Source organism: Cnephaeus nilssonii, assembly GCF_951640355.1.
Source record: "Cnephaeus nilssonii genome assembly, chromosome: 6".
NCBI lineage: Eukaryota > Metazoa > Chordata > Mammalia > Chiroptera > Vespertilionidae > Cnephaeus > Cnephaeus nilssonii.
The window spans coordinates 29,661,290-29,687,077 of record NC_137077.1 but is presented as its reverse complement, the minus strand read 5'-3'; the positions used below and the strand labels follow the sequence as shown (position 1 = coordinate 29,687,077).

At 40.2% G+C, this 25,788-nt stretch overlaps 1 protein-coding gene across 2 annotated transcripts in view; it reads right to left on the bottom strand.

Moving 5' to 3' along the window:
- Positions 1-25,788, bottom strand: part of PDE3A (phosphodiesterase 3A) — a 258,064-nt gene that overhangs the window by 44,220 nt on the left and 188,056 nt on the right. For both annotated transcript variants that reach the window (XM_079773401.1, XM_079773402.1), the window contains exon 3: positions 1,159-1,416. In XM_079773401.1, the coding sequence (XP_079629527.1) occupies positions 1,159-1,416 (258 nt within the window). The remainder of the gene's footprint in view (positions 1-1,158; positions 1,417-25,788) is intronic.

Below are 25,788 nucleotides of genomic sequence, written 5' to 3'. Positions count from 1 at the left end.
GCTGTTACAATGGGTAGGAGCTCAAACCATTGGTCTAATAGACCAATCGTGTAAGCACAGTTTATCAAGATGCAGTCTGCTCTCTTGAGGATTTAGAAATTTCTGAATCTTAGTACCTCTGATACTAAGTAGTTTTCCATGCCTCTTAAAGATCTTAATTTGCATCTTAGAAGGTAATTCAATAGCAAGACAAAAGGTCACCCACTGTAAATACCAGGATTGTTGCCTATAAATCTGTCCCTGACTTCATATCTATTTTGAGAGCCAAAGGAATCAGTTAATCTCTCTCCGTTCCATGTCATGCTGAGCCATACCTTTCTCAGAGAAGTAGATGTTGGAAGGAAACTATGTAAACAGCTAATGGACAAGGTTGTGTAAAGAACACATCCCAGAGCCAAGAGACACAACAGCAAGAGCTTGCATGTTACTGATTGAGCACCAGTTCAAGAGAATGGCTGCTGGTTTCCCAAATAGATAAGGGTGCAGGACGTCCCAGGGACCACTTAAATTCTGACTTATTTATTTTTTTAGTCTTTCATATGATTTGTTCTCGACTAATGTGAGGTCTATACCACGTTTAGGAGCTATCCCCCATAGCTTACGTCTATGAAATTCTTAGTATATCTTCTGTGTAAAAAGAAAAAAAAATACAAAACATGAAGACCATTTTTTACTTTAAATAATCCAAAATCAACTAAAACTGTTCTGAGTTCAAATCTTACTGGGTTGGGAAAGCCATTAGAGTACAATGAAGGATACCATACTGAGAATGCAAAGAGTGGAGAAACGGCGTGTTTCAGAAGGCAATGGAGTTTACACAGAAGCCACACCAGAATGGGAACAGGGACTTTTTGTTGCTGTTGTTCTGCTATAACCTTATCCCACTCAACAGGGCCTGGCATATAGAAGTAAAAACTTCTTGAAAGTCTGAATAAAAAAAAAGGTAACATAAAATGGTAAAATTTTAATTTACAGAAAGCAATCAAGTATAAGGACAGAAGTCTTCATGTTAAACTTTCATTACTCTGGTCACCAGGATCAAGACATTTCACTGAGACACTGACTTAAATTAGCATATGGGTTCCGAGTGACAAGAGAGAGACCTACAGGAAAAAAGAAAACGTTTAAGCTTCCCATGGGTGTGTCACTCCTACCTACCTTGGGAATAGCCAGCTTGTCTTTTTCGGAGCTTTCTTCAGAATCAGAACAGGTATAGTTTTCACTGAAGGAAACGATAGGATTCACTCGGGGCTTGTGAATGGCCTGGAAGGTGAGCTGGGTGCTGAGCAGGTTGCTCACGGCCCGCAAGGATGTGCACACATTGGGGGGCAGAGAAGGGTCTGCCAGGAGGTCGGTAATGAGGCCGTGAGCCTCGCCCATCACAGCAATGTCCACAGTGATACTGGTTCCTGAAGACTGAGGCACCAAACAAAGGAACAGTCAGACAAGCAAAGGTCTGCATCTGAAGGCACAGGGAATGGATTGGGCTTGTTTGCCAAACGGACTGAATTGACTCTTTGGGGCTACAGGACAGTAACATTCAAAACGCATTTCTGTTTCAAACTCTGCCAAAATTTGCCATGGCTTCCACCATGTTTGTGTTCATGGCACACTTTTTTTAATGCTAGAAATTTGGGGGGCGGGGGGGGAGGTAGAATACATTTAAAGAGATTAAACACATACACATTAATTTTTAAAAGGCACAAAATTTCAGAGAAGCTGAGAAAGCTTCATATTCCTTATTCCGTATGGAGAGCTCAACATTTTAATGCATATTATCTATCAGTTTCATTTTGGAAATAACATTGTTAATATACTATACGATTTTAATTTTAGTAATTTCTTTCTGAAAAGACAAAACTTTAGCTTATTAAGATGTAATATTTTAGCCTAGTTTGTGGTACTTATTCAACTACTATTAGAGATAAGCACAAAAAGCAACTCAATTTGTGTTCAAATTCACAAATTGTCCCTCTTCTGGTGGTTGGTAAGAATAGACATTTTAGTTCTGGAATTCTGCAATACATTTATCATATTTTGCCAAATTGCCTATCAGACTAAGAGCCATTAGTGTGGTGAAGGCCTGGGTGTGTGTGTGTGTGTGGGGGGGGGGGTGGTGGGGGGGTTGGGTGTGGGGTGGAGAGTGTCCATAGGAAGAAAAAAGGGACATCTGTAATACTTTCAACAATAAGGATAAATTAAAAAAAAAAGAAAAATTCGTGTGTTTTTTTCCCCCCCTCACCCAAAGATATTTTCCATTGATTTTTAGAAAGAGTGGAAGGGAGAGGGAGAGACAGAGAATCATTGATGTAAGAGAGATACATCCATTGGTTGCCTCCTGCATGCACCCCAATCAAGACTGAGGATAGAGCCTGAAACCGAAGCACGTGCCCTTGACCAGGAATCGAACTCAAGACCCTTCAGTCCACAGGCTGACACTATCCACTGAGCCAAACTGGCTAGAGCAAAATTGTGCTTTAAATTAAAAAAAATTAAATTACAGTGTTCATTCAATATTATTTTATACTAGTTTTAGGTGTACAACATAGTGGTTAGACAATTGCATACAAAGTGTTCCCCCTGATATTTCCAGTACCCAATTGGCACTATACATAGCTACTAGAATATTATTGACTACTAGCGGCCCGGTGCACGAATTCGTGCACCAGTGGGGTTGCTCAGCCTGGCCTATGGGATCAGGCTGAAACCAGCTCTCTGACATCCCCCGAGGGGTCCCGGATTGTGAGAGGGTGCAAGCCAGGCCGAGCGACCCCACTGATGCACAATCGGGGCCAGGGAGAGATGAAGGAGGTTGGCCAGCCGAGGAAGGACCACAGGAGGGCTCCAGGGCATGTTCAGCCTGTCTCGCTCAGTCCCAATCAGCCAGACCCCAGCAGCAAGCTAACCTACCAGTTGGAGCATCTTCCCCCTGGTGGTCAGTGCACATCATAGCGACTGGTCGACGGATCAACTGTCTGCCCCCTGGTTGTCAGTGCACATCATAGCAACTGGTCGACTGGTTGACTGTCTGCCCCCTGGTGGTCAGTGCATATCATAGCGAACAGTTGAGAGGCCTTAGCATATTATTAGCATATTGCGCTTTGATTGGTTGAATGGCCAACTGGATGACCGAACACTTAGCATATTAGGCTTTTATTATATAGGATATTTTCTATGTTGTACTTTATATTCCCATGACCATTTTGTAACTAACAATCTGTACTTCTCAATCCCTTTACCTTTTTTACCCAGTTTCTCTAAACCCCTTCCCTCTGGCAACCATCAGTCTGTTCTTTGTATCTATGAGTCTGTTTCTGTTTTGTTTGTTTATTTATATTGTCCTTTAGATTCCATACGTAAGTGAAATTATGTGGTATTTTTCTTTCTGTGACTTATTTCACTGAGCATAACGCCTTCTAGATCCATCCATGCAGTCACAAATGGTAAGATTTTGTTCTTTTCATTGGCTACAGCTGTATATATGTATATATGTACCACATATATACCACATATATTTTTTATCTACTTGTCTATTGATGGGCACTTGAGCTGCTTTTATATCTTTGCTATTGTAAATAATGCTTCAATGAACATAGGGGTGCATATATTCTTTCAAATTAGTGTTTGGGGTTCCTTTGGATATATACCCAGAAGTAGACTTGCTGAGTCATAAGGCAATTCCATTTTTAATTTTTTGAGGAACCTCCATACTGTTATCCACAGTGGCTGCACCAGTCTGCATTCCCACCAACAGTTGCATTCCCTTTTCTCCACATCCTCACCAACACTTGTTGTGTGCTGATTTATTGATGATAGCTATTCTGATGGGTGTGAGGTGATATCTCATTGTGGTTTTAATTTGCATTTCTCTGATGATTAGTAATATTGAGCATCTTTTCACATGTCTTAACTTCATTTTTTTAACGTATATTTTTATTGATTTCAGACAGGAATGGAGAGGGAGAGAGATACATCAATGATGAGAGAGAATCATTGATCAGCTGCCTCCTGCATGCCCCACACTGGGGATCAAGCCCGCAACAGGGGCATGTGCCCTGACTTGGAATCAAACTGTGACCCCGCTGGTACACAGGTCGATGCTCAACCACTGAGCCATGCTGGCTGGGCAAGAGAGAGAATCTTTGATCAGCTGCCTCCTGTACACCCTCTACTGGGGATGGAGCCCACAACCCGGGCATGTGCCCTCCTGGTGCATGGGTTGATGCTCAACCACTGAGCCACACTAGCCAGGCATTAACTTCATTTTTATTAGTAAAAAATAACTTGGCAAAATCAGAATCAGATAGCTGGAACTTAGAAACACTGGGCTGCAAACACAAGTACTCTCATGCTTCAGCTTAAGTGTTGAGCTAGTACACTGGAATAAATACTGAACCTTTTCATCTTAAGTTCTTATGTATACATACCTGTATTTAATGTCTTATTTAATCACTAGAGGCCTGGTGCATAAATTCATGCACATGGGGGGGAGGGCCCCTCAACCCAGCCTGTGTCCTCTCGCAGTCCAGAAACCCTCAGGGGTTGTCCGACTGATGGCTTAGGCCCACTCCCCATGGGAAGCGGGCCTAAGCTGTCAGTTGGACATCCTTAGCGCTGCTGTGGAGGTGGGAGAGGCTTTGGCCACTGCTGCTGCGCTCGCCAGCCATGAGCCCAGCTTCTGGCTGAGTGGCGCTCCCCCGCCCTGTCGCCCCCTCCCCCCCTGTGGGAGCACACTGACCACCAGGAGGCAACTCCTGAGTTGAGCATCTGCCCCCCTGGTGGTCAGTGTGTGTCATAGCAACCAGTTTTTCTGCCATTCAAGTTACATATTAGCCTTTTATTATATAGGATTGGGCCATGTTTTTCTCTGTGTGTAGGCCTAAATATATATTATAAACCAGTAAAAAAAATTTAGTGTAATAGAAACAGCATTAGGATAATTATGTACATTTCGCTTATGTACCTATATTGTTAACTTCAAAAATGTCCACAAGAAATGCCAGTGAACTAGGTTAACATTCCCTTGCAGAAACATGAATTTTCAAATGCATCTCTAATTATTATGTTTCTGAAAAACTCAGTATGATCTTCTGAAAGAGTAATATTTATTCCTACCCATGTCATTCTAATAAAGTTGAACTAACAAGTTGCACACCTTCCCTAAAAAATTGAAAATTTAAGTCAAACTTTGTTTCCAGGACATACATTTGTAGACTTTCTGACATGGAAATTAGCAGCTTATGCTCTAATAATTAATATTTAGAGAGGTTTTCTCAAAATGTTCTCAGTATTTAAAACTTACAAATCTGAAAAAGTAGAGCATGTTCACTGATAGAATTTTTTTTACTGATAGTTAGAATTATAATTTTTAAAATAAATTATTGTTGAGATAACAGTGTTTTCATAATTCTTTAATTTTATATCTTTTAAAGTAATAGATACATTTCTTATATACTCAAAAACATTAAAAACTTCAAGCTAAAATAAAAACAGAACTAAAACCTCATCCTCATAAGTTAGTCAGTTTTAACGTAAAAATTTAGGAAATAAGCACATTACATATTTCAATAATACTTGTGCTAAAGACTTTGTGAAAGCAAAATTCTTCAAGTGAAGGAAAAAAAAAAGCATCATTCAAGCCAATAAGAAGTGTTTAATCATATCAGAATTGGCTAAGAAACCAAAGTGAATACTTTTACCATGGAAACTGTCCCTGCTATTAGTAAGTCAGGTCTTTGTTTTATTGGCTTATTGGTATAACAGTCAAAAGTTGTATCACACATAAGACGTTATCACCACTTTTTGGCTCAAATAGCCAGAGGCTTCAATGAAGCATGAAATCTAAAACCAACAATCAGATCCATCTGCCAAGGAACCGCCAAGACTAACCACACATAAAATGCTGCAAGCCTGGAAGACAGACTGGCCACTATTTCAGTAAATAGCAGGAAATAACAAGGATGCAAGCATGTCTAGGGAGTCACCAGGCAGGGATTTTAGGGGGGAGGAGCTTTGGTGGATGGCAGAGTTTTCTCACATATGATGTATAACATGAAACAATGGAGTGACTCTCACAGAGGGCAGTCCCACACCTATTCAACGTTCAATAGTATCACTAAATTTCTAAGTAGACCAAGTAATACTCAGAAATATTTCGTTTAACTTATGAAATCTTCGATAGTGATAACAAACACTCAAGGTAAAGTTTATACGAAAGTTACTTTAAAGGAAAGTCTTAAGCTAACAGCCTGAAATCATCTTTGAGTGCAGTAATGAACTATACTAAGCATAAAACCACAGTTGAGTCTTTTTATGGAGCAGATCAAACAAATCTTTTCCTTTAAAGAAAAAAGTAACCAAGCAATAGAAAACATTCTACTTCGCAGGCTCTCCTTATAATAGAAATATTTATATTTAACATTTAAGAAAATGCAAGTATAATTTCCCCAGACACTGTTTAAATAACAACCAAATTTGGGTTGCCACCTTTAAATAGAAAATCTGGAATTTAAGTCTGATAAACAGTGGAGGCAAGTGCAGTTTTATATATCAAACCAAAAATAACTGATTTTCTTGGCTTTACCATTGATTTCTGTTAAATTAAGTAGGGGAGATGCAACTGTAAAGATTCAAAAATAAAATAATGTATCTGAAAGATTTTCAACTCAGAATGCTTCCAAGTGCCCAAGTTATTTCCACCATAAAAAACACACCTGGCGCTGGCAGTTGTAGGCAATGAAATGTAGGTGTGGTGGATGTAAGAAAGACAACTGAAAATTCAATATAGTGGACACATAGTTCACTTAGTTTAAAACCAATTTCAGTGAACAAATAGTCAAAGAGAAAGTCTTGGTTCTCCATCAAAACCTGCGTGAAAGCCTGCAGATTTACATATAAAAGACCTTTCGAGAGGTACAGAAAATATATGTCATTTTTATAACTCTCTGCTTTAAAAATTTCTTACAGTAACAGACCAACTACTGGTCTTGACTGGTATATGAATTAGCACTTGGGATGCAAAAAGATACAAGTGCATATTTTCATCATGTACATAATTTAGAAGGTTGTATATGTGAGAAGCTGGAGAGCCAAATGATAAAGAACTAGGATACCAGAGTGAAATTTTTATTCATTCATCAACATCAAATTTTTATTTTATGAGGTAATACATGGGACTTTTCAGAGCACAGGACCTTCCTGTGTTCATATTTCAGATTTGAAATTTGGGATTTTAGAAAATTCATCGATATTCTTATTTCTCTAAAAGGGGGCTAATAATAATAATACCTACTGTGTAGTATTATCGACGATTAAATGAGATCAGGCACATATAGAACTCAGAATAGTGCTTGGCCCATAGCATCTTACCTTATAATAGAGAAACATGCAAATTGACCGCACCTCTGCTATGCCCACGATTGGGCCGGCAGGAGGCTGGGGGCGGGACTCCGGGTGGCATATCCGCCGTTGAGAAGTTCAAGATGGCGGTGCCAAGTGGCCGGGCCCATGCCGCCGCTCCCGGGGGTGCCTGGGGCGATCGGCACTCCGGGGGGGCGTGGCCGGGCCCATAGGCACTCCGGGGGGGCGTGGCCGGACCCATGGCGCCGCTCCCCGGGGTGCCTGGGGCGATCGGCACCCCGGGGGGCGTGGCCGGGCCCATCGTCACCCCGGGGGTCGTGGCCGGGCCCATGCCGCCACTCCCCAGGGTGCCTGGGGCGATCGGCACCCCGGGGGGGCGTGGCCGGGCCCATGCCGCCCCTCCCGCCCCTCCCGCCCCTCCCGGGGGTCCCAGGGTTGATCGTCCACCTGGGGGGGCGTGGCCCGGCCCCTCCCGCCCCTCCCGGGGGTCCCAGGGGCCGAGGCTTTCCGGGCCTTGGGCACCAGCGGGGAGCCTGCACCGATCCGCAGAAAACCACTGGGGGTCGGCTCCTGTGCAGGAAACCACTGGGGGTCGGCTCCTGTGATAGGTAGCAGGGACGCTGGGTGGGGCGAGCCCAAGGCCAGGAAAGCCTGGGGCGGAGGCTTTCCCGGCCTTGGGCACCAGTGGGCAGCCTGCACGGATCGCAGGAAACCACTGGGGGTCGGCTCCTGCGATCCTTAGCAAGGATGTTGGGTGCAGCCGAGCCCAAGGCCACCGCCCGGGGCCAAGCCCCGACCCTGAAAAAGGCAGAAGGCGGTGGCCACAGCCAAGGCCTGGGTCCCTGGTGCCGGCAGAAAACTGGTGCAGGCAGCCAAGTGAATGAAGGTCTATTGCACGAATCTTCGTGCAAATGGGCTACTAGTATGTTTGATAAATAACTATAGTCAACATTATTATTATCATCATTATTATTATTGCATTGAAAAAACTGTGTGTACAAAGAGATGCATATTGGGCTTGCATGTTTGTCTCTTACTTATACTGGGCCAGTAGTTTATAAATGAAGGCAGCAGAGAGATATGATTTCACTACCAACAACAACAAAATGAAACCACAAAAACAAATACTTTCACTTCTCATTCTAGGTAAACAAAGGCATAAAGATTATACTAGCTAATACTTCTGAGATTAAATTTAGTAATTGTACAGAAGTCCTGCTTTCAGTTAATATGGTTCATTGCACTGGCATGATTTATATAACACAGCATGTGAAAGGAATTCTAAAAGCAGGCATCTCCGCTCCACTGTTGGAAGTGATTTTTTTGTCTTTGTTTTTTTCTTTCTTTTTAGTCATCCTGGGAAGCACCCTGGGAGGCAAACAGCATGGGAAGAACATTCTCAGGGTGAAAAGGGAATTGGGATAAGAGAGGAATAAACAGTGTAAGGGATGACACATAAAGGGAGAGAGTCACTGGGACTTTTATTACCCAACTTTGGTCCTCAGTGCTGGGAAAAGATGCCTGATGGGTTTTTGGGAGCTGTCTCCCCCTACATGTCTAAAGTAGTTTGCCACCACCCAGCACCCTCCAAATCTTTCTCCGGGAGGCTGTCTCTGATATTAGGAAGAGTACTCTCTTGGTCTTTAATGTATTTAGAAGAAGAGCAGGATTCAAGAAATGATCTTTGGTGTATTACTGGTTCTGACCTCAGAGCTAGCAAAATTGCATATGTGTTTATACTTTCATAGGACCCATTTATAATTTTAGACTTGAAGTTGGTTGGGAAATTTTTAAAAAATGAAATCATGTGAAAATTTTGCAGTAACTCATTGTAGGCTGAACCTTGGCTAGATGCCATCCTTAAGGAAGCAGATGTTTGCTTATTTTAATTTTCTGGCAGAGAATATGAGTTTACATTTGGATTTTCTCCTTAAGATAATATGTATGTACAGTAGGAGAAAAACATATCGGGCCCTTCATCAAACCGCTTTCCACCAACACCGCTGCTGGCCCCATCTGAGACGTGAGACACAACAAACTCCAGCAGTTACTAGAACGCTTCACTCCCCTCTCTTTTGATGTTCAAAGAACATTCCATATCACCAAATGGGATGCTGTACATGGCCTTGTGTCCTTCTTTATTTCCCTATAGTCTATCTGCCAATAAGACAAAAATTATTAAAACTGTCCCTCTGTTTTCCAAGTACCTTCCAGACACTAGCAAATTCACCCAATAGCTTAAAAAATAATTATCACAGAACACTTACTACTTAAGAAATAAAACATACTTATTAAATTGTGCACTTTAGTAAACACCCATATCTCCGAGAAGATAACAGCTGCATTGACGTCCAAACTGGTTATCTCTGTTTCGAAAGATGAGATGGCAAAGCTATGAGGAGTTTAGGTAATAAGCTATTCACAGGGGGTGTGCATGCAAATGAAGGTGGAAAGGCTTGGTTTAGTACAAATTGCTGTGCAAATAAAAAGCATTATTATTTCTGCTGGTGGAAGAAATTGGATTTTCTGATCGAGTACCAGTTTGTAAACATTATAGGAAAATTAAGCACCTCTAAAATTAGTATGAACTCGCAAGTTGATGAATTTGATGGTCTTTTGCTTGTTATGTTTTCAGAATTGCTATTGAACTTGAGGTTTATATTTGCTTAGTCTAAAACCAATTTCAGTGAACAACAGATGGCAGTATTCTGCCTTTGTAAAGAACTCTAATTGTCTGAACATCTTTTTGAATGAGTGCTGCTCTCTCAGAATTTAGATTTTTTTTCACAGAAAAAACACACACCTAAAAAAAGAATAATTTACATAAGACTATTGGTAGAAAGTAATAAAAGTGTTTAAATTGTGTTATGTCTCTCAGGATCACTGTTTAAGTGAAACTAGGATCACATTTGCAATAATTCCTCTAAGGAAACATTTCAGTTCTGTCACCTTTCTCAGTTTTCATAAGATACACATTGTAAACATGACCTCTTTTCATGCACAACTTGATTTAAATTATTTTCCACATGTAATTACCTATCATAAAACAAAAATCATTAAAACATGCATTCCAACACATGGTTTTGTGAGCCTTCAGTGGCATTGGTTGTTTTTTTTTAATTTAATAAATCTTTATTGTTCAGATTATTACAATTGTTCCTCTTTTTCCCCCCATAGCTCCCCTCCACCAGGTTCCTACCCCACCCTCTGCCCTTACCTCCCTGCACTGTCCTCATCCATAGGTGTACACTTTTTGTCCATTCTCTTCCCGCACCACCCACTCCCCTTTTCCCCCAAGAATTGTCAGTCCACTCCCTTTCTATGCCCCTGATTCTATTATATTCACCAGTTTATTCTGTTCAACAGATTTTTTATTCCCTTGGTTTTTAGATTCACTTGTTGATAGATATGTATTTGTTGTTCATAATCTTTATCTTTATCTTCTTCTTCCTCTTCTTAAAGAATACCTTTCAGCATTTCATATAATTCTGGTTTGGTGGTGATAAACTCCTTTAGATTTTTCTTATCTGTGAAGCTCTTTATCTGACCTTCAATTCTGAATGATAGCTTTGCTGGGTAGAGTAATCTTGGTTGTAGTTTCTTGCTATTCATCACTTTGAATATTTCTTGCCATTCCCGTCTGGCCTGCATAGTTTCTGTTGAGAAATCAGCTGACAATCATATGGGTGCTCCCTTGTAGGTAACTAACTGTTTTTCTTTTGCTGCTTTTAATATTCTCTCTTTGTCTTTTGCTCTTGGCATTTTAATTATGATGTGTCTTGGTGTGGTCCTCTTTGGATTCCTTTTGTTTGGGGTTCTGTGCGCTTCCTGGACTTGTAAGTCTATTTCTTTCACCAGGTGGGGGAAATTTTCGGTCACTATTTCTTCAAATAGGTTTTCAGTATCTTGCTCTCTCTCTTCTTCTGGGACCCCCATAATTCTGATTTTGGTATGCTTGAAGTTGTCCCAGAGGCTTCTTACACTATCTTCAACTTTTTGGATTCTTTTTTCTTTTTGCTTTTCTGGTTGAGTGTTTTTTGCTTCTTTGTATTTCAAATCTTTGACTTGGTTCTTGCAATCCTCTAGTCTGCTTTTAGGTCTCTGTATAATGTTTTTTATTTCAGTCAGTGTATGCTTAATTTCTAATTGATCCTTTTTCATATTCTCGAGGGTCTTGTTAAATTTATCGGTCTTTTCTAGGAAATTCTTGAAAAACCTTATAACCGTGGTTTTGAACTCTATATCCAGTCATTTACTTTTCCTCCACTTCCTTCATTTGTGACCTGCCTCTTTGTCTCCGCATTTTGGCTGCTTCCCTGAGTTGATGGAGTGGCTTTGTGTGCTAGGTGTCCTAGCAGGGCCCAGTGGCTCAGCCTCCCCAGTTACCTGAGGTGGACACTCTTGGTGTGCCTCTTTGTGGGCTGTGTGCACAGTCTTGTTGTAAAGCCTAGATTATTGTTAATATCACTGGGGGCAGTTGACCTCCAGGCCAATTGGCTGTGAGGATCAGCTGTGTCTCCACTGGGAGAGCTTCTGTGCTCAGCTTGGATGGGGTGGAGTCTCAGGGCTGAGCAGACAGCCTTGGTTTCCCGTCAGCCCCGCTCTACAAGGCCCCTGTGTCTCAGTGTCCCATGGCAATGGCTGCACGCACCTCTGAGAGAAGGCTGCCCTGAGTTTTGCCCACTGCCAGACAGTCCAGTTTCTCCCCGAATGAGTCTGGGTACTCAAAGTCTCACCCAGAACTAGATTTCAGTGCAGTCGGGAGGTTTTGTTTCCCTCCCGAACGAGAAAGCTAGCCGTGCACTTGCTGCCCGCCCTCTCTGAGCACCGTGAGTAAGCCAGCCGCATATTCAGCCGCCTGCCCTTTCCACGCACGCGGGTTTCCGCACCCATCCTCCACAGCTCCTCTGGGTCTCAGTGTCCTTTTATCTTTCCTTCTAGTTGTAGAATTTCCACTCAGCCAGCTTTCTGGTGGTTCTGGACAATGTCCGCTCTGTCTTCCAGTTGCAGTTTTGAAATTGTTGTGTGAGGCAGCAGTATAGGTGTTTACCTATGCCGCCATCTTGGTTTCTCCTAAAGGTTTTATCCACGTTGTGTCATTTATCACTAGAACTTTCCTACCTTGTGATCAGGGGGCACTTATCTATGCTACTGATTTGCATCTACTACTGCTGATCTGGGAGATCTCTGCCTGCCGCAGTAGCAGCCAAACTGGTCTCCATGTGAATTCTCTTGGGGTATTCCGTGCTCCATACACTGAAAGCATCAACAACAAAACAAATGAAAAACCACGGGAGATGTAACTTCAGAGAAACCTTGCATCTCCGACCAGTTCTCTGATGTATTCATAGAACCTCTCTGTCATAGAACTTGTGACAGTTTTCAATTCAACTTATCGGATGAAAGTTTGTCTTCCTCTCTGAGGCTGAGAGTGGAAGGAGGACAAAAGCAATGCTAATTTTCATTCACCAGTTTACTCCGAGCGCCTTGCTTAGGATCTGGTACTTTTTAGACACTCAGTGATATTATAAATGAGTGAAGTTATAAGAACTATACTCCCAACCTCCAAAGATAAGTAAATTTCCTCTCTCCCATTCTTCACCTTAAAGAACTGTAAAAAAAAAAAAAATTATAGTGTCTAAGATATTTCCTTAAAACAAATAACTGAATTTTCTAGAAGCCACCCTAAAACATTTTAACCTTTTAGCACAATTTTATGTTCTGATCTTAAACTTAAAATTAAAAAAATATTGAGAATAGTTACTGCAATATTGAAGTCATGAATAAAAGTTATACTTAAGAAACTGATTTTAGAATAAGTACTATTCAGAAAATAGTGAAACTGCCAAGGAGAAGTAATAATACTGGTAAAAGAAAGCAACATTACACAGGTTTCTATAATTTGGTACATATATGAAAAGAGTAAGCAGAGAATTAGTGTATAATGAATGAATATCTTTTGGGAAAAGAGAAAATCCTAAAAGACTGGAGGTAGAGAGAGAATGGCCTTTGAGGACAAAGTTCAAGTGAAGTAAAGAGTACTTCAGGTAGAAAAGGATAGGTCTGAGTACAGAATAGTGCAATAGATAATAATGCTGCATTGCATATTTGAAATGGTAAGAGAATAAATCTTAAACGTTTTTATCATAAAAAAAATGTGTATGTATGTATGGCGATAAATACCAACTAGACTTACTGTGCTGATCATTTTTCAATATACACAAACACTGAATGTTGCACATGGAAAACCATAATGTCATATGTCAATTATCTCTATATATATAAAAGGCTAAGTGACCGTCCATCTGTCTGACCTTCCGACTGTCTGGTACATATGATGTGCACTGGCAATTTAAAAATAAACAATGACTCGTACATGCATAATACATATAAAGCTCTCGCTGGCACCAATTGCATGCATGTGTTTTGATCTGTCATTGTCAATCGTGAATATGGTTGACACTTCTATTATAGAGAAAAGGCGAATAGGGATATTAAAATATTTCTTCTAATTAATTTTCTTTCAATGTACACGAATCCGTGCACCAGGCCACTAGTATCTAAAAAAACACACCAAAAAACCCACAAAAAAAAACAAAGGAAGAAAAGGACGTGTCTTGAGATGTTGGAGGGAATGTATCATGAGAGGAACATGAGCCAAATTCAAGAGCTTTAATGAATAACTCAAGGCAACGAGAACCCTCTGCAGGTAGTGACATTATCAATATGAGTGCAGGAAGGAGTCAGGCTGCCTCTAAGTTAGGGATCACAGGGGAAAGGATAAGATTTGGTGTGGATGTTGAGATATTCACCTTTTAGTAGATATGTGATGTTCATGGGGTGAATATTCAAGATGAATATCAGGAGAGACATCTGGACTGGAAATACACATCTGGGTATGAATGACACAGATATGGCCATTTCAAAAGCACACTACCATGGACATGTATAAAGAAAAAAGATATTGTGCTGAGGGCAGAGCCATAATCAATACCGACAGGGGAAAGAGAAACTCACAAAGAAAAATGAAAAGGGACAATTGAAAACTCTGAGTGTAGGACCAAATGGGCCATGGAAATGCTTTTGTCAAGATGGGATGAGTCACCAGCAGTGACCAATGAATTTGAGAGATTAATAAATTCTGAAAATATCTATTAGTTTAGTATTGGAAGGTCACTGGTAACATTGGAGAGTGCAGTGTCAGTGAAGTACTGAGGCTGGAAGTCACACTGCAATAAATAGAGCAGTGACAGGAAGTCATGACAATGGAGACAAATATTTGGTGAAAACTGGCTGTAAAATGGAAGATAGAAATATGTCAGTACCTAGAGGGAAAACAGGCTCTAAAGAGCTGGTGAGCAAGTGAGCAAGCCTAAATGTTAAAGGGGTATCCCACTAGTGTGGAGCATCTAAAATGCAATAAAGCCCATGGGAAGCTCAGTAGATCAAGGTCCAAGAGAAGAAAGTAAAGGGTGGATACCTTTCACAATGGAGGATACCTTTCCCATGATAATATATTGAAGGAAGAACATAGAAATGCAGGTGAGAAGTTGGAGTTCTTAGATGTTGGCTTTTATGTACTCTGTAAATTAGTCATGAGTCCCTTGTTAAGAGAGTGATGCAGACAATGTTGAGATTAGAGATACAAAGGAGAATGTCTGTCATAAAATTACACATGAAAAGGCAAGGGAGTGAAAACAGGAGGGGTCTGCCAGATAGGGGAGAAAGGAAATTGGACATTGGGACTGGAGATCCTGGTGAGGTGGAAAAAAGGTGCAGAACATGTGAGAGAAAGAGCAGGAAAGCATGAGGAAGCATGAAGTCAGAGTGGGTTGGGATGTCCACATGAGAAAAATGGATGTAGGATTCCATGTGTAGACTAGTCACTCAGGCATGGAAAGTTTCTGCTTTCTATTAGTAGAAAATAAGGTTGAAAAGGAAATATCAGTCCAGATTTAGATGCCCATGAATGAAAGACAGATTTTTCTAATTCTGTCATTTGGTAATTGAGTGATGAAGCTGTCTGAGAAGGAAAATGATGTAATTGAACAGTGCACAGTACTTGAGGAAGGTTAGGTGTAGCATGGAAGTCAGATTTGAACAAGGCTGTCACAACAATAAATATGCAAAAGTAGGGTACTTGCAGCATGAATGAACTGGCAGAGCAGAGCAAGAGTAACGTTAAGGAAAATCAATTGTATTTATAAAGTGATTTGATATTGGGACATGGAAAAAAATGCAATGTATTTATTCCCGTAACAGTCTTCCCTTATTACAGAAATCTTTTAAAGTGCCCCTGCCCTCACAAAATAAAACGAGGATTGTTCCCTTGTGAGTGCATAAAATCCATATTGGGTTTGCCAATGTGTAAGAAAATGTTCTCTTTTTGATATACTATGATCACAGCCCTCCAGATTGTAAACAACATAAAGGATGAGTAGATGCTCTAAATAACCATAAATTGTTTCATACAAATTAAACATTTCATAAATACATCTTAAAACTCAATAAATTCCAGTTCCTACAACTAATCAAAGATATCATAAATTAAGCAATGTTTCCAAAGTTATAAATAGATCAAATTTCAAAACACTAGCAAATCATTTTTTGAACTTAGAATGCATTTTCCAGAGAAATAATGCTATAAACTGATGAAATTCCTATGTTACCCCACAAAAGCTTATACAATCACTTAATAATAGTTACAATAGCATTATTTCCATTGCAAATGCACTCTAAATCAATTACATGGCAATATTTTAAAGAATAAAAAGTATGATATAAATGGTGTGATTGAGAAAGGGAATATGAAGGCACTGGGAAACATCCATTTTGCCTCATTTATTCAACAAATATTAAGTGAACATGTATGGGGTAGCTGGTACTGTCTAGACCCTAGGGCTACAAAGATGAATGAATCTGGGCTGCTGCCCTCAAGCAGCATGCAGTCTAGTGAAAGATGTTCTAGGGCAGGGGTCCTCAAACTTTTTAAACAGGGGTCCAGTTCACTGTCCCTCAGACCGTTGGAGGGCCGGACTATAGTTTAAAAAAAACTATGAACAAATTCCTATGCACACTGCACATATCTTATTTTGAAGTAAAAAAACAAAATGGCAAAAACACCCGCATGTGGCCCGCGGGCCGTAGTCTGAGGACACCTGTTCTAGGGACTGAAAGGGATCAGAGAGTAAAAAAGGAAACTGAGGGAACCCTGTGGATCAGCAATTTTCAACCTTTTCCATCTCATGGCACACGTAAATTAATTACTAAAATTTGGTGGCACACCAATAAATATATTTTTTGTTGATGTGACAAAAAAGGTATAATTTTGATTCACACTGTTGGCTATTGTTATTGTTTTTTCTTTGACAATCTAAGGGAAAAAGAAGTCAGTGCCCTGACTAAATAGTCAGGTATTGCATGGTTTAAAAATTCTTGTGCACACGGTTGAAAACTGCTCTTGTGGATGTATCACTATGGCCTTAGGCTATGAAAAGAGTGAAAGAGGCTGTTTCTCAAAATGAACAGTTGTTTCTAAAAATGCAGGACTCAAAAACACCTGCACCCAGCCATGAATTTTTTTTCCCACACAAACTTTGAAAATGGCTGCCCTGAACCAAGTTGCATCCATTCTCATCACATTTCCCATCCATAACTCTTCTCCAAGCAGGATTAAAGAAGAGGAGGGTCAATTCTCCAGAGAGGAGAAGCATGAGAATAGAGAGGGACTGGTGGCTAAGATACGCACCACTCAAACAGAGAAACCTCAGGTTTCTTAGCATTTCCCTCAAAGCCTTCAGCCCCTACAACTCGTACAGCTCCAACACCAGGTCTCAACATGAAACATGGATTTCTGGGCTCTCCAGCTTCCAGTTTTCCCAATAAAGAGCAGGGAACTTGAGATCTCCTTGCCTCTCTGAGTACTTGAGCATCTGCTTTTTGCTAACTGGTTTTAAGAAATGAGGCAAGCTTATCTGTGAACAATTTTGCATACAGAGAAGATGTGTGTAAATATTAAAAGTCTGCAATATCACTTCTTGATTTTCCAGAAGGCAACTCACAGCTCTACAAATTACATTATGAAGGTAATGACTTTGAAAGTCTGAAATTAGTGCATAAAAAGTTAAGTAACTTGCCCAAAGTTACATAGATAAGAACTGGCAGAGGTAGAATCCAAACCCAGGCAGTCAGGACCTCCACTATTCATTACAATGCTAAACTGCCATCTGTATTTTGACTAACTTTTCCTACATATGATCACTTACAATAAAAAAAAAAACATATTTTTTTATTGATTTCAGAGAGGAAGGAAGAGGGAGAGAGAGCTAGAAAAGTCAACGATGAGAGAGAATCATTGATTGGCTGCCTCCTGCATGCCCCCCACTGGGGATGGAGCCACAACCCAGGCATGTGCCCTTGACCAGAATTGAACCTGGGACCCTTCAGGCCACAGGCTGATGCTCTATCCACTGAGCCAAACCAGCTAGGGTGATCACTTATTTTTAATGACATGAAAATCTTTGCCAATTTGCTACATGCTGTTAGTTTTGCAAACTCTTCCTTCAATTAATCTTTATCAACTTAGACTTTTTATCAAAGGGGAACTTATTAACATCATAAATAAGCTGAGAATTCATGGTATACTCCTTTCTTTCACATCTTCTTTGAAACTTAAATTAGACTCTTACTAAGTCTTAGAGAAGTTCTCTAAGTTTTCTCCATAAAAAAATTATTCTTTCTGCTGATTTCCTATGCTTAAGACAACCTCTTGTAATATTTGTTCCTGGAAGGAAAAACTAATGGGCTCTTATGGAGACTTCTGTTGCTAATAGAAAAGCATCTGTCTTCATTTTCCTTTTAGGTGGTAATGAAAATAAAATTTTATAATGTATCTGTCTACAAGTCTGAGTTAATTACTTCAGTTTAAGAAACTGGTTTCAGTTATAATGTTATTATATTCATAATATATGAGACATTTAGATAATAAATAAGATTATCTTCAGGTCAGCAGACCCCAGTGGCTCACCAAGATATCTAATAAGCAGATTTTGGGCAGGAACTTAAAGGGTTTGCATGAAAAGCATCTCAAATTGATACCCTACTGTTCACATTTAGCAACAGTGTTGGAGGAAATCAGGTAAGAAAATAAGTCATTTGGTTATAATAATGAGTCACTCAACATTTATGTCATACATTTGTTTTCTTCCTTATGGACATAATTTTAGTTCCATCAGTGCTTCCTATGCCATTAGGATAACAATGATGGCATATTTAAGAAATACAAATGACCAAGAATTTGTTGAGATTTCAGCGGAGATTTTTCAACACAAAGATGTATAATAAGAAGACAAAATAACTTCAGGAATTAAGATTAGTAGTATAATTTTAAAATATTAATAAAACTGCTGAATAAAAATGTGGGCTATTCCCCCTCAGCCCTGCCCCCTCACCCCGGGGGATAAAGAGGAAAGATCTAAGGAGAAATTGGTAGTGAATTTCTCTTTAGCTATCATTTCAGTCCACTGTAGTTGTTTCATAAAGAGATGAGAATGGAAATATGGTACAAGAAATTTAATTAAAGTTTCCCATAGAAACAAATAAGCAAGCATTATTGAAGCAAACAAACATATAATAGAAGCAATGAAAACTTTCATGTGCTGATTCTGATGGCAAACAAACTGAAGACTAAAATGAATATATGTATATAGTGAGGTCTAACTAAAAATAGCCTCAAATTATCTTCCTGCTAATTTTACTAGTTCTAACAAATAATTTTAACTTAATATAGTGTCTCTGTCATGAGTGCCACCTTATGCTGTCCCGGAAGATTATAAGTTTCTCAGATGTCCATCAAGCAGGTCTCGTGACTGTTGGATCAATTGCCCAGGTTTGGTACTTGTACTAGGGAGTACTGTAGCATTTTGACATTAAGGTGAATATATCCAGAAATACTGTAAAATGCCCCACTTCTGAACTCTCTTCAAACCATGTGCAGCGGATGTTGTGATTGACTTCCTCAGCAATCATGCTGATTTCATCACCAAGGCCAGGTGTTTGGGCAAGGATGGGTAGGCCTTCGTCTATGTGAGTCAGTGAATGAGACATGAGAGGGGCTTTGCTTAGTGCTTCCAGGAGAGGAAATTCCTCCCACCAGAAGGAAACAGTGCTGCTGCGAACAGCCATCTCTGGCTCACGAGTGGAATCAGCTTTCGGACGAAGCCAATCGTGTAACAGTATCCAAAGAAGAGAGAACAGGAAAACCTAGGTCAACGACAACATTATTGAGCCCCTGAATTCACTGACCCTGAAGCCTTATTATTACGAGAGATAATAACATTGATAATAACACTTCTTTGGTGCCACAGCTAGTCTGAGTAAAGTTTTCTTTTGCTTCTGGTTGGAAATAACTAATAGGGCGTACAATTTTACCAAGTATATATGTAATTCGTAGATACATAAGTGGTAATAAAAATAAAATTTCACAATATAGCTGCTTACAAGTCTGGGTTAATCACTTGAGTTTAAGAAACTGGTTTCAGTGATTGTCTTATATTCAGAATGTTATGAGATGGTAAAATATATGATTATCCTGGGTTCAGCAGGTACTGGTAGCCCACGGAGAGCTATGAGACCACCATGTGCTCAGAGAGAGGAGCGTTGGCTAGTTTCACTCTAGACAAGTGAGTCACTTGTAACACCAGCACCCAGCACACTATCCATATCTGTACCTTAATTTCAAATTTCCACATGCCATGGACCTTCAAAGTGACTTGTAGTAACCAAAATGCCATTCATAATATCTTCCTGTGCAAACATACTCTATTACACATGTACAGATTTTATGAGCTTCTAAAAGATAAGAATCATTTTATATTTATTTTCTATTCCCACAGCAACTTTAATGATGCTCAGCAAAAACTGTGCCTAATTAGTTTAAATGAATTTTCTTTCTCCGGCTCTTCTTGGTGGAAAATATACAAAATTTATCTAATCCTCTACTGGAAATTTTAATTTATCTTTATATGCATTCGTAATATAGACAGGATTTCATAATTCTTTATATCCTCCCAATTGTTTCAGTGAAACATTCTTTCTTCTTTTTATTACCTGTCCCCTACCTCTGTATTTTTTATATGTTTTTTTAATTGATTTCAGAGAGAGGAAGGGAGAGGGGGAGATAGAAACAGCAATGATGAGAGATGTTTCTGCATGCCACCTGCTGGGGATCAAGCCCACAACCTGGGCACGTGCCCTGAATAGGAATTGAAACTTGACCTCCTGATTCAACCACTGAGCAACACTGGCTGGGCAACCTCTGTATTTGTAACCTCATCCTTCTAACATGGACAGCATATTTCTTTTTTTAATTTGTGCTCTTCTTATTTGCTCTATTTTTTCTCCCCTTCTCCCTCCTCTCAGCCTAAGAACATTGTTAGCATTTCCTCTGATAACAAAATAGTTCCAGATGGGTGCTATCTATTCCTTTTAAATTCTAACCTCTTAGGTCACTGGAAAGAGAGATCTCTTCTTTCTTAACAGCCTTTTTAAAGGTATTTAAGCTTCCATTTCTGGCAGCCTAATTTAGGTATCTTCCAGATAACATAAAACTCCCTATATCAAATGCAATCAGTATCTTAAATATCTAAGGAAAAACCTGACTCTGTCTTCCTTGGCCCAGAGCCACAGACTCTCTCGTCTTGGCTCTGCCCTGGCCTGGCTTTCTGTTTAGACCCTCTGAGAAGTAACTCTGCTTCGCTGGCTCCTTTTCTCTCCTTAATTGTTGCTCCTTTTTATCGTTTTGTTTTCTCTCCTCATCCTAAGCTATGCCCTTCTCTTCCAGCTCTCACCTGCGTTTCAATGCATACCCACTAAGCTGGAGCTTTAACACTGACCATTTCTCAGCACTTGGGCCTGTGTTCTTATCTGGTCTGTGGACAGGGCACTCCAGGTATCTCCTGGGTACTCAGGCACAACTTTCCCAAAGAGAATACTTCATCCCCACCTCCCGAACTCTTCTTTTCCTCCTCTACTTCCTACCGTGGCTGACAACAAAACCACTCACCAAAACTAATACCCTGACTTCCATCTAGTTACTGCATCTGGAAATTTCTGCTGGAGAGTCTCTGTCAATGACTTCTTCCTTTAAACGCCTTCATTCTTGCCTTAAGCCATCTCTCATTTCTTCACTGAGAATGGCTATAGTTTTTGTCTCCTAATTTTCTCCCACCACAAACTCAGTTTTTCCACAATGCACACTTATTATGCTGCTCTGTGATTTTCTTTGATGGTTTCCCAGAGATACAAAACAAGATTCAACTCCTTGGCATGCCTTTGAGTGTCTTAATATGTAGCCTTTAACCCCCTTTTCCAGTTACATTTCCATACACCCCACTAATGTCTCCCCCTCCCCCAACTGTCCTGGATTATCTCCTCAAATATGCTATCACAACCCCATGTCTTTGCTTTTGGTGTTACTTCCACCCAGGACTTCATTTCTCTGGTGTATGGGTATAAACAACCAGGATCCAGCTTTGACGATCAAAAACATTTTAGCTTTATGCCCAGACTGACACCAAATTAATCACTTCAGCCTCAAAACCTTCCTAGTACTTTGTTCCAACATCTATCACCATATTGTGCTATTGCTAATTGTTTGTGACTGAATTCTGTGCCAGATTGTGAGTTTGAGGGTGATTATTTTTTAAAATAATCTAATACTCAGCATACTGTAAGAGCTGAAGAAAAACCCACATCCAATTATTAAATAAACGAGTTTTTCCTTCTAACACAATATGCTGTTCTTACAAATACTTCTCAAAAGTTTGGAGAAGCTCTATCAATGTAATCAGTCTTGAAAGTATGCCTTCGCCTGGCTCTTCTAGTCAAACAAGACCCCCTTCAAGTCCTCACTACCTCCTACAGAATAGCATGCCACTTAAGGCGACCGTCTGCCTGCAATAAACACACTCACATGACTGGCAAACACAGATGCCATGAGCAATGAATAAAAAGAGAACAGAAAGCAGAGGGAGAATGGACACATTTCCTTGCGATGCTCTCCCTGATTTTCATTCGTCTTTGACTACGTGGCTCACTGCTTATTTTCAGGGCTCCTTTGTATGGTTAGTACGCTAGCATAGGTGCAAACTTGACAGGAAGTAATGGCTCATTTGCTTCACTGGAAAGCTCTAGGACATAGAAAGAAGAAAATAAGAGCGAACAGATTTTAACCCATTGCTAAAATAGTAGCATGGTACTATATACAGTCTATGATTGCATACATTGTTTAAATTCCTTGTATTTAGTGCAAGTTGACCATTTATACCTTCAAAGAAAGGTAACTCTGGAGATGCACAGTCAATCTTTCTGCCTCCTTAAAGCAAATACTATCTTTTGAGCTTCCCATTGTAATTAGCAAATAGCATTTTACATGCTTGCTCTTACAAGATGATATTCTCTCTTCTTTCAGATTTGGGAAGCTAAAAAAAAAAGGCTCTTAGTTAAGTCTTTAAATAGATAAGATTCACCATTTTCATAAATACAACCCACCTAAGATCGTGAATGATTGCCTTTTTGCTTGAGTGACCTACTGGTATCTGTGCTGCAATGTTAGGCATAAACTGAAAATGCTATAATGAACATTATGCTTGCCATGAAGCATTTATTGTAGCAAGGAATATTAGAAAGGAAAACTGGAAAGGAAGGGTTGCTTCAATGCAACTCAACTGCTCCTAACTGGCCAACCTGAGTTTCCAAAAGAAGCTGGCAGATGAAGACCTGACATTGAGAAGGACACAGGAAGCTTAGGGGAAGATGACAGTAACCATTAACATCATTTATGTCTCCTGACTCTGAAATGACACTTCCCAAGCAAACTTCTGATACTAGTGTCTTCTCTGCCTACAAATCCACCAGAGTCCCACAGTTTTACTAGTAGACACACCAGTCTCCTTTTTTATAGGATACCCTCTCTTCTTCTTCTTTTTTTTACTCCTCACCCAAGGATATGTTTTTATTGATGTTTCAGAGAGAGGAAGAGAGAAAAACATTGATCGGTTGCCTCTCGCATATGCCTGGACTGGGAATCGAACCCACAACCTTTTGGTGTATGGGATAATACTCCAATCGACTGAACCACCCAGCCAGGGCCCCTATTCTTCTTTAATGCACATTCGTTCCACAGTCTCCACATCCCTGCCAACTACTATCACACTTCTCTACCAAAATTCTGTAAAAGAACAGTTAGTATTCAGTGCCTTCATGTTCTCGCTTTCCATTCATATCCCAGTCCACTGAGCCGGGATCCTAGAACAAAGACTTAGAATTACAGTGGGTTTTCATTACTAAACTCAAAGGATATTTTTCAGTGCCTGCATTACATGACTTCTTCATAAAGGTTGACTGTATTGGTGACTCTCCTTTTCTGAAAACCTCCCTTACTTCAGGTCCCTGGACATCAGGCCCTTCTAGCCCTTTTCCTAAACATTCTTTTACTTCAGAAATTTCCCCCTCACTATCCTCCACTCTTAGCACTTAAAAGCTATTTCCCCAGGTTTTACCTCTTAGCCCACTTCTCTTTTCACTCTCTAGATTTGTTCATACACTTTCATGAAAACTATGCCATCACTTCCTAACCCATCTCCCATCCCAAACCTCTGCCCAGAGCCTTACCTGTTACAAGACTCCTTGAAGACAAGCCCATCTTACCGGACTCTCCCAATGGGCTTACCTGACTATGGAAACTCTGTGCCTCCAAAGCCCACCAAACCATTCACTCTAGAAACCCTTCTTTCCCCTTCCTTCATTTCATTAATCACTGAGCCCTGCCATTTTCACCTCCTATGTAACTTGTTCCCTTTTTTTTCATAACCACTGCTCCAAAAACACTTAATTACTGTTTTCCACATGCTACCTTTAATCACACATATATTGGCAAATGTAATTCCCCTGCCCTCCACCCCTCACTACCACCTTCATGTGGATTATTCCTACAACTCCATTACCACCTAATTCTTCCAAAAACACTTTCTCTGCCCCACTCCCCCCTCTGCCCCAAGCTGTGTTAGCTACCCATCATTTGTACTCCTAAAACACCCTACTTACATGTCAATCATTGCACTTAAATTGCAATGATTTGTTTGCATATCTTTCTTCATCACTAGGCTGTGTATTTTTTTTAACTTTTTCTTCGGTGTTGATCACAGTGTATGGTATCCATTAGGTGCACAAAAATTGTTACCAAATTAGTAAGTGCATCCAGTCATTCACTGAGTTGTTTGCCCAGGTAATCTTTCCTATTCCAAAAGAAAAATATGAGTGCTATAATCTGTTTAGCAATGATATTTCTCAGGAAAAATGAGTACATGAACATTCTGGTTTATCTATCAGCCTCTCCTGAGATAAGTTAAAATGCATGTTCATTAAGACCTGAATTCTCCGGGTGAAGTTAGCATCCAGGCCGTAAGTCTGAGGAAGTAAATAACAGCTTTACCAGCCCTTCAGCTAGACTCATGGGACTCAGCCCAGAACAGCCTGTCACTGCTGCCTCTGATCTCTAACAAGGCACATGTCTTGGCCACTTGCCTTAGGCATGCGAAGGTTATGTCTGTGTCAGGACAAAGGTGCCCCTGTGGTTACTCCCTTGTAAAACGTAACTGTGTTTAGGATCAAAGCACTGAGATACCAGGCCATAAAAAGTCGTATACCAACTGCTTCTGATTGAAAAATGATGTCACTGTAGTAAGAGTTGGATGGTGGTTTGAGTCTAAGATAGCTTGACAATTGATTAGCCACGATACTACATTCGAAACAAAGTAAATCTAGATGTGGTTTTACACTGCCTCTGAGCTGCACCACTGCCCAACGTACACCAGATATTATATTACCGAACAATTGAAAAAGTATTTCATAATTAAGGGAGATAACAAGACAGTATTTTTCATAGCCGATAAATGAATCATGAGCTTGCTGTTTCAGAACTTTGGTGGGGACAAATTTAATATGGCAAAAATGACCATCACCTGGAGTCCCATTCAGGAACATATTGTTTTAATTCTTGCCATGCTCAGGCAAACCTTAGCATGTTGGAATAGTGATAATAAATGATGACCATTATAATATCAACAATGGCAACACTTATGCCTGAGACAAGTGCTCTGTACTTTCAAAGTGGACCGGGAGCTGGGACATGCAAAGTAGGACACGGCTGTTAACAAGACAACTGTCCTTGGGGAAACAGGAATGCAAGCCGTAACAGACCTACCGTGGCCTGCACACTTTTGAGGGTGAGACCCGGGTACAGATACCCTGTGTGAAACATTTATGTATGAATACATTTATATTCTTGGTTCTGTCTGCAATACACCGTGGTACTGCCTGGTGTTGGAGGTGGTGATTTATATTTATAATCTTCCTTGTTTAATCCCCATC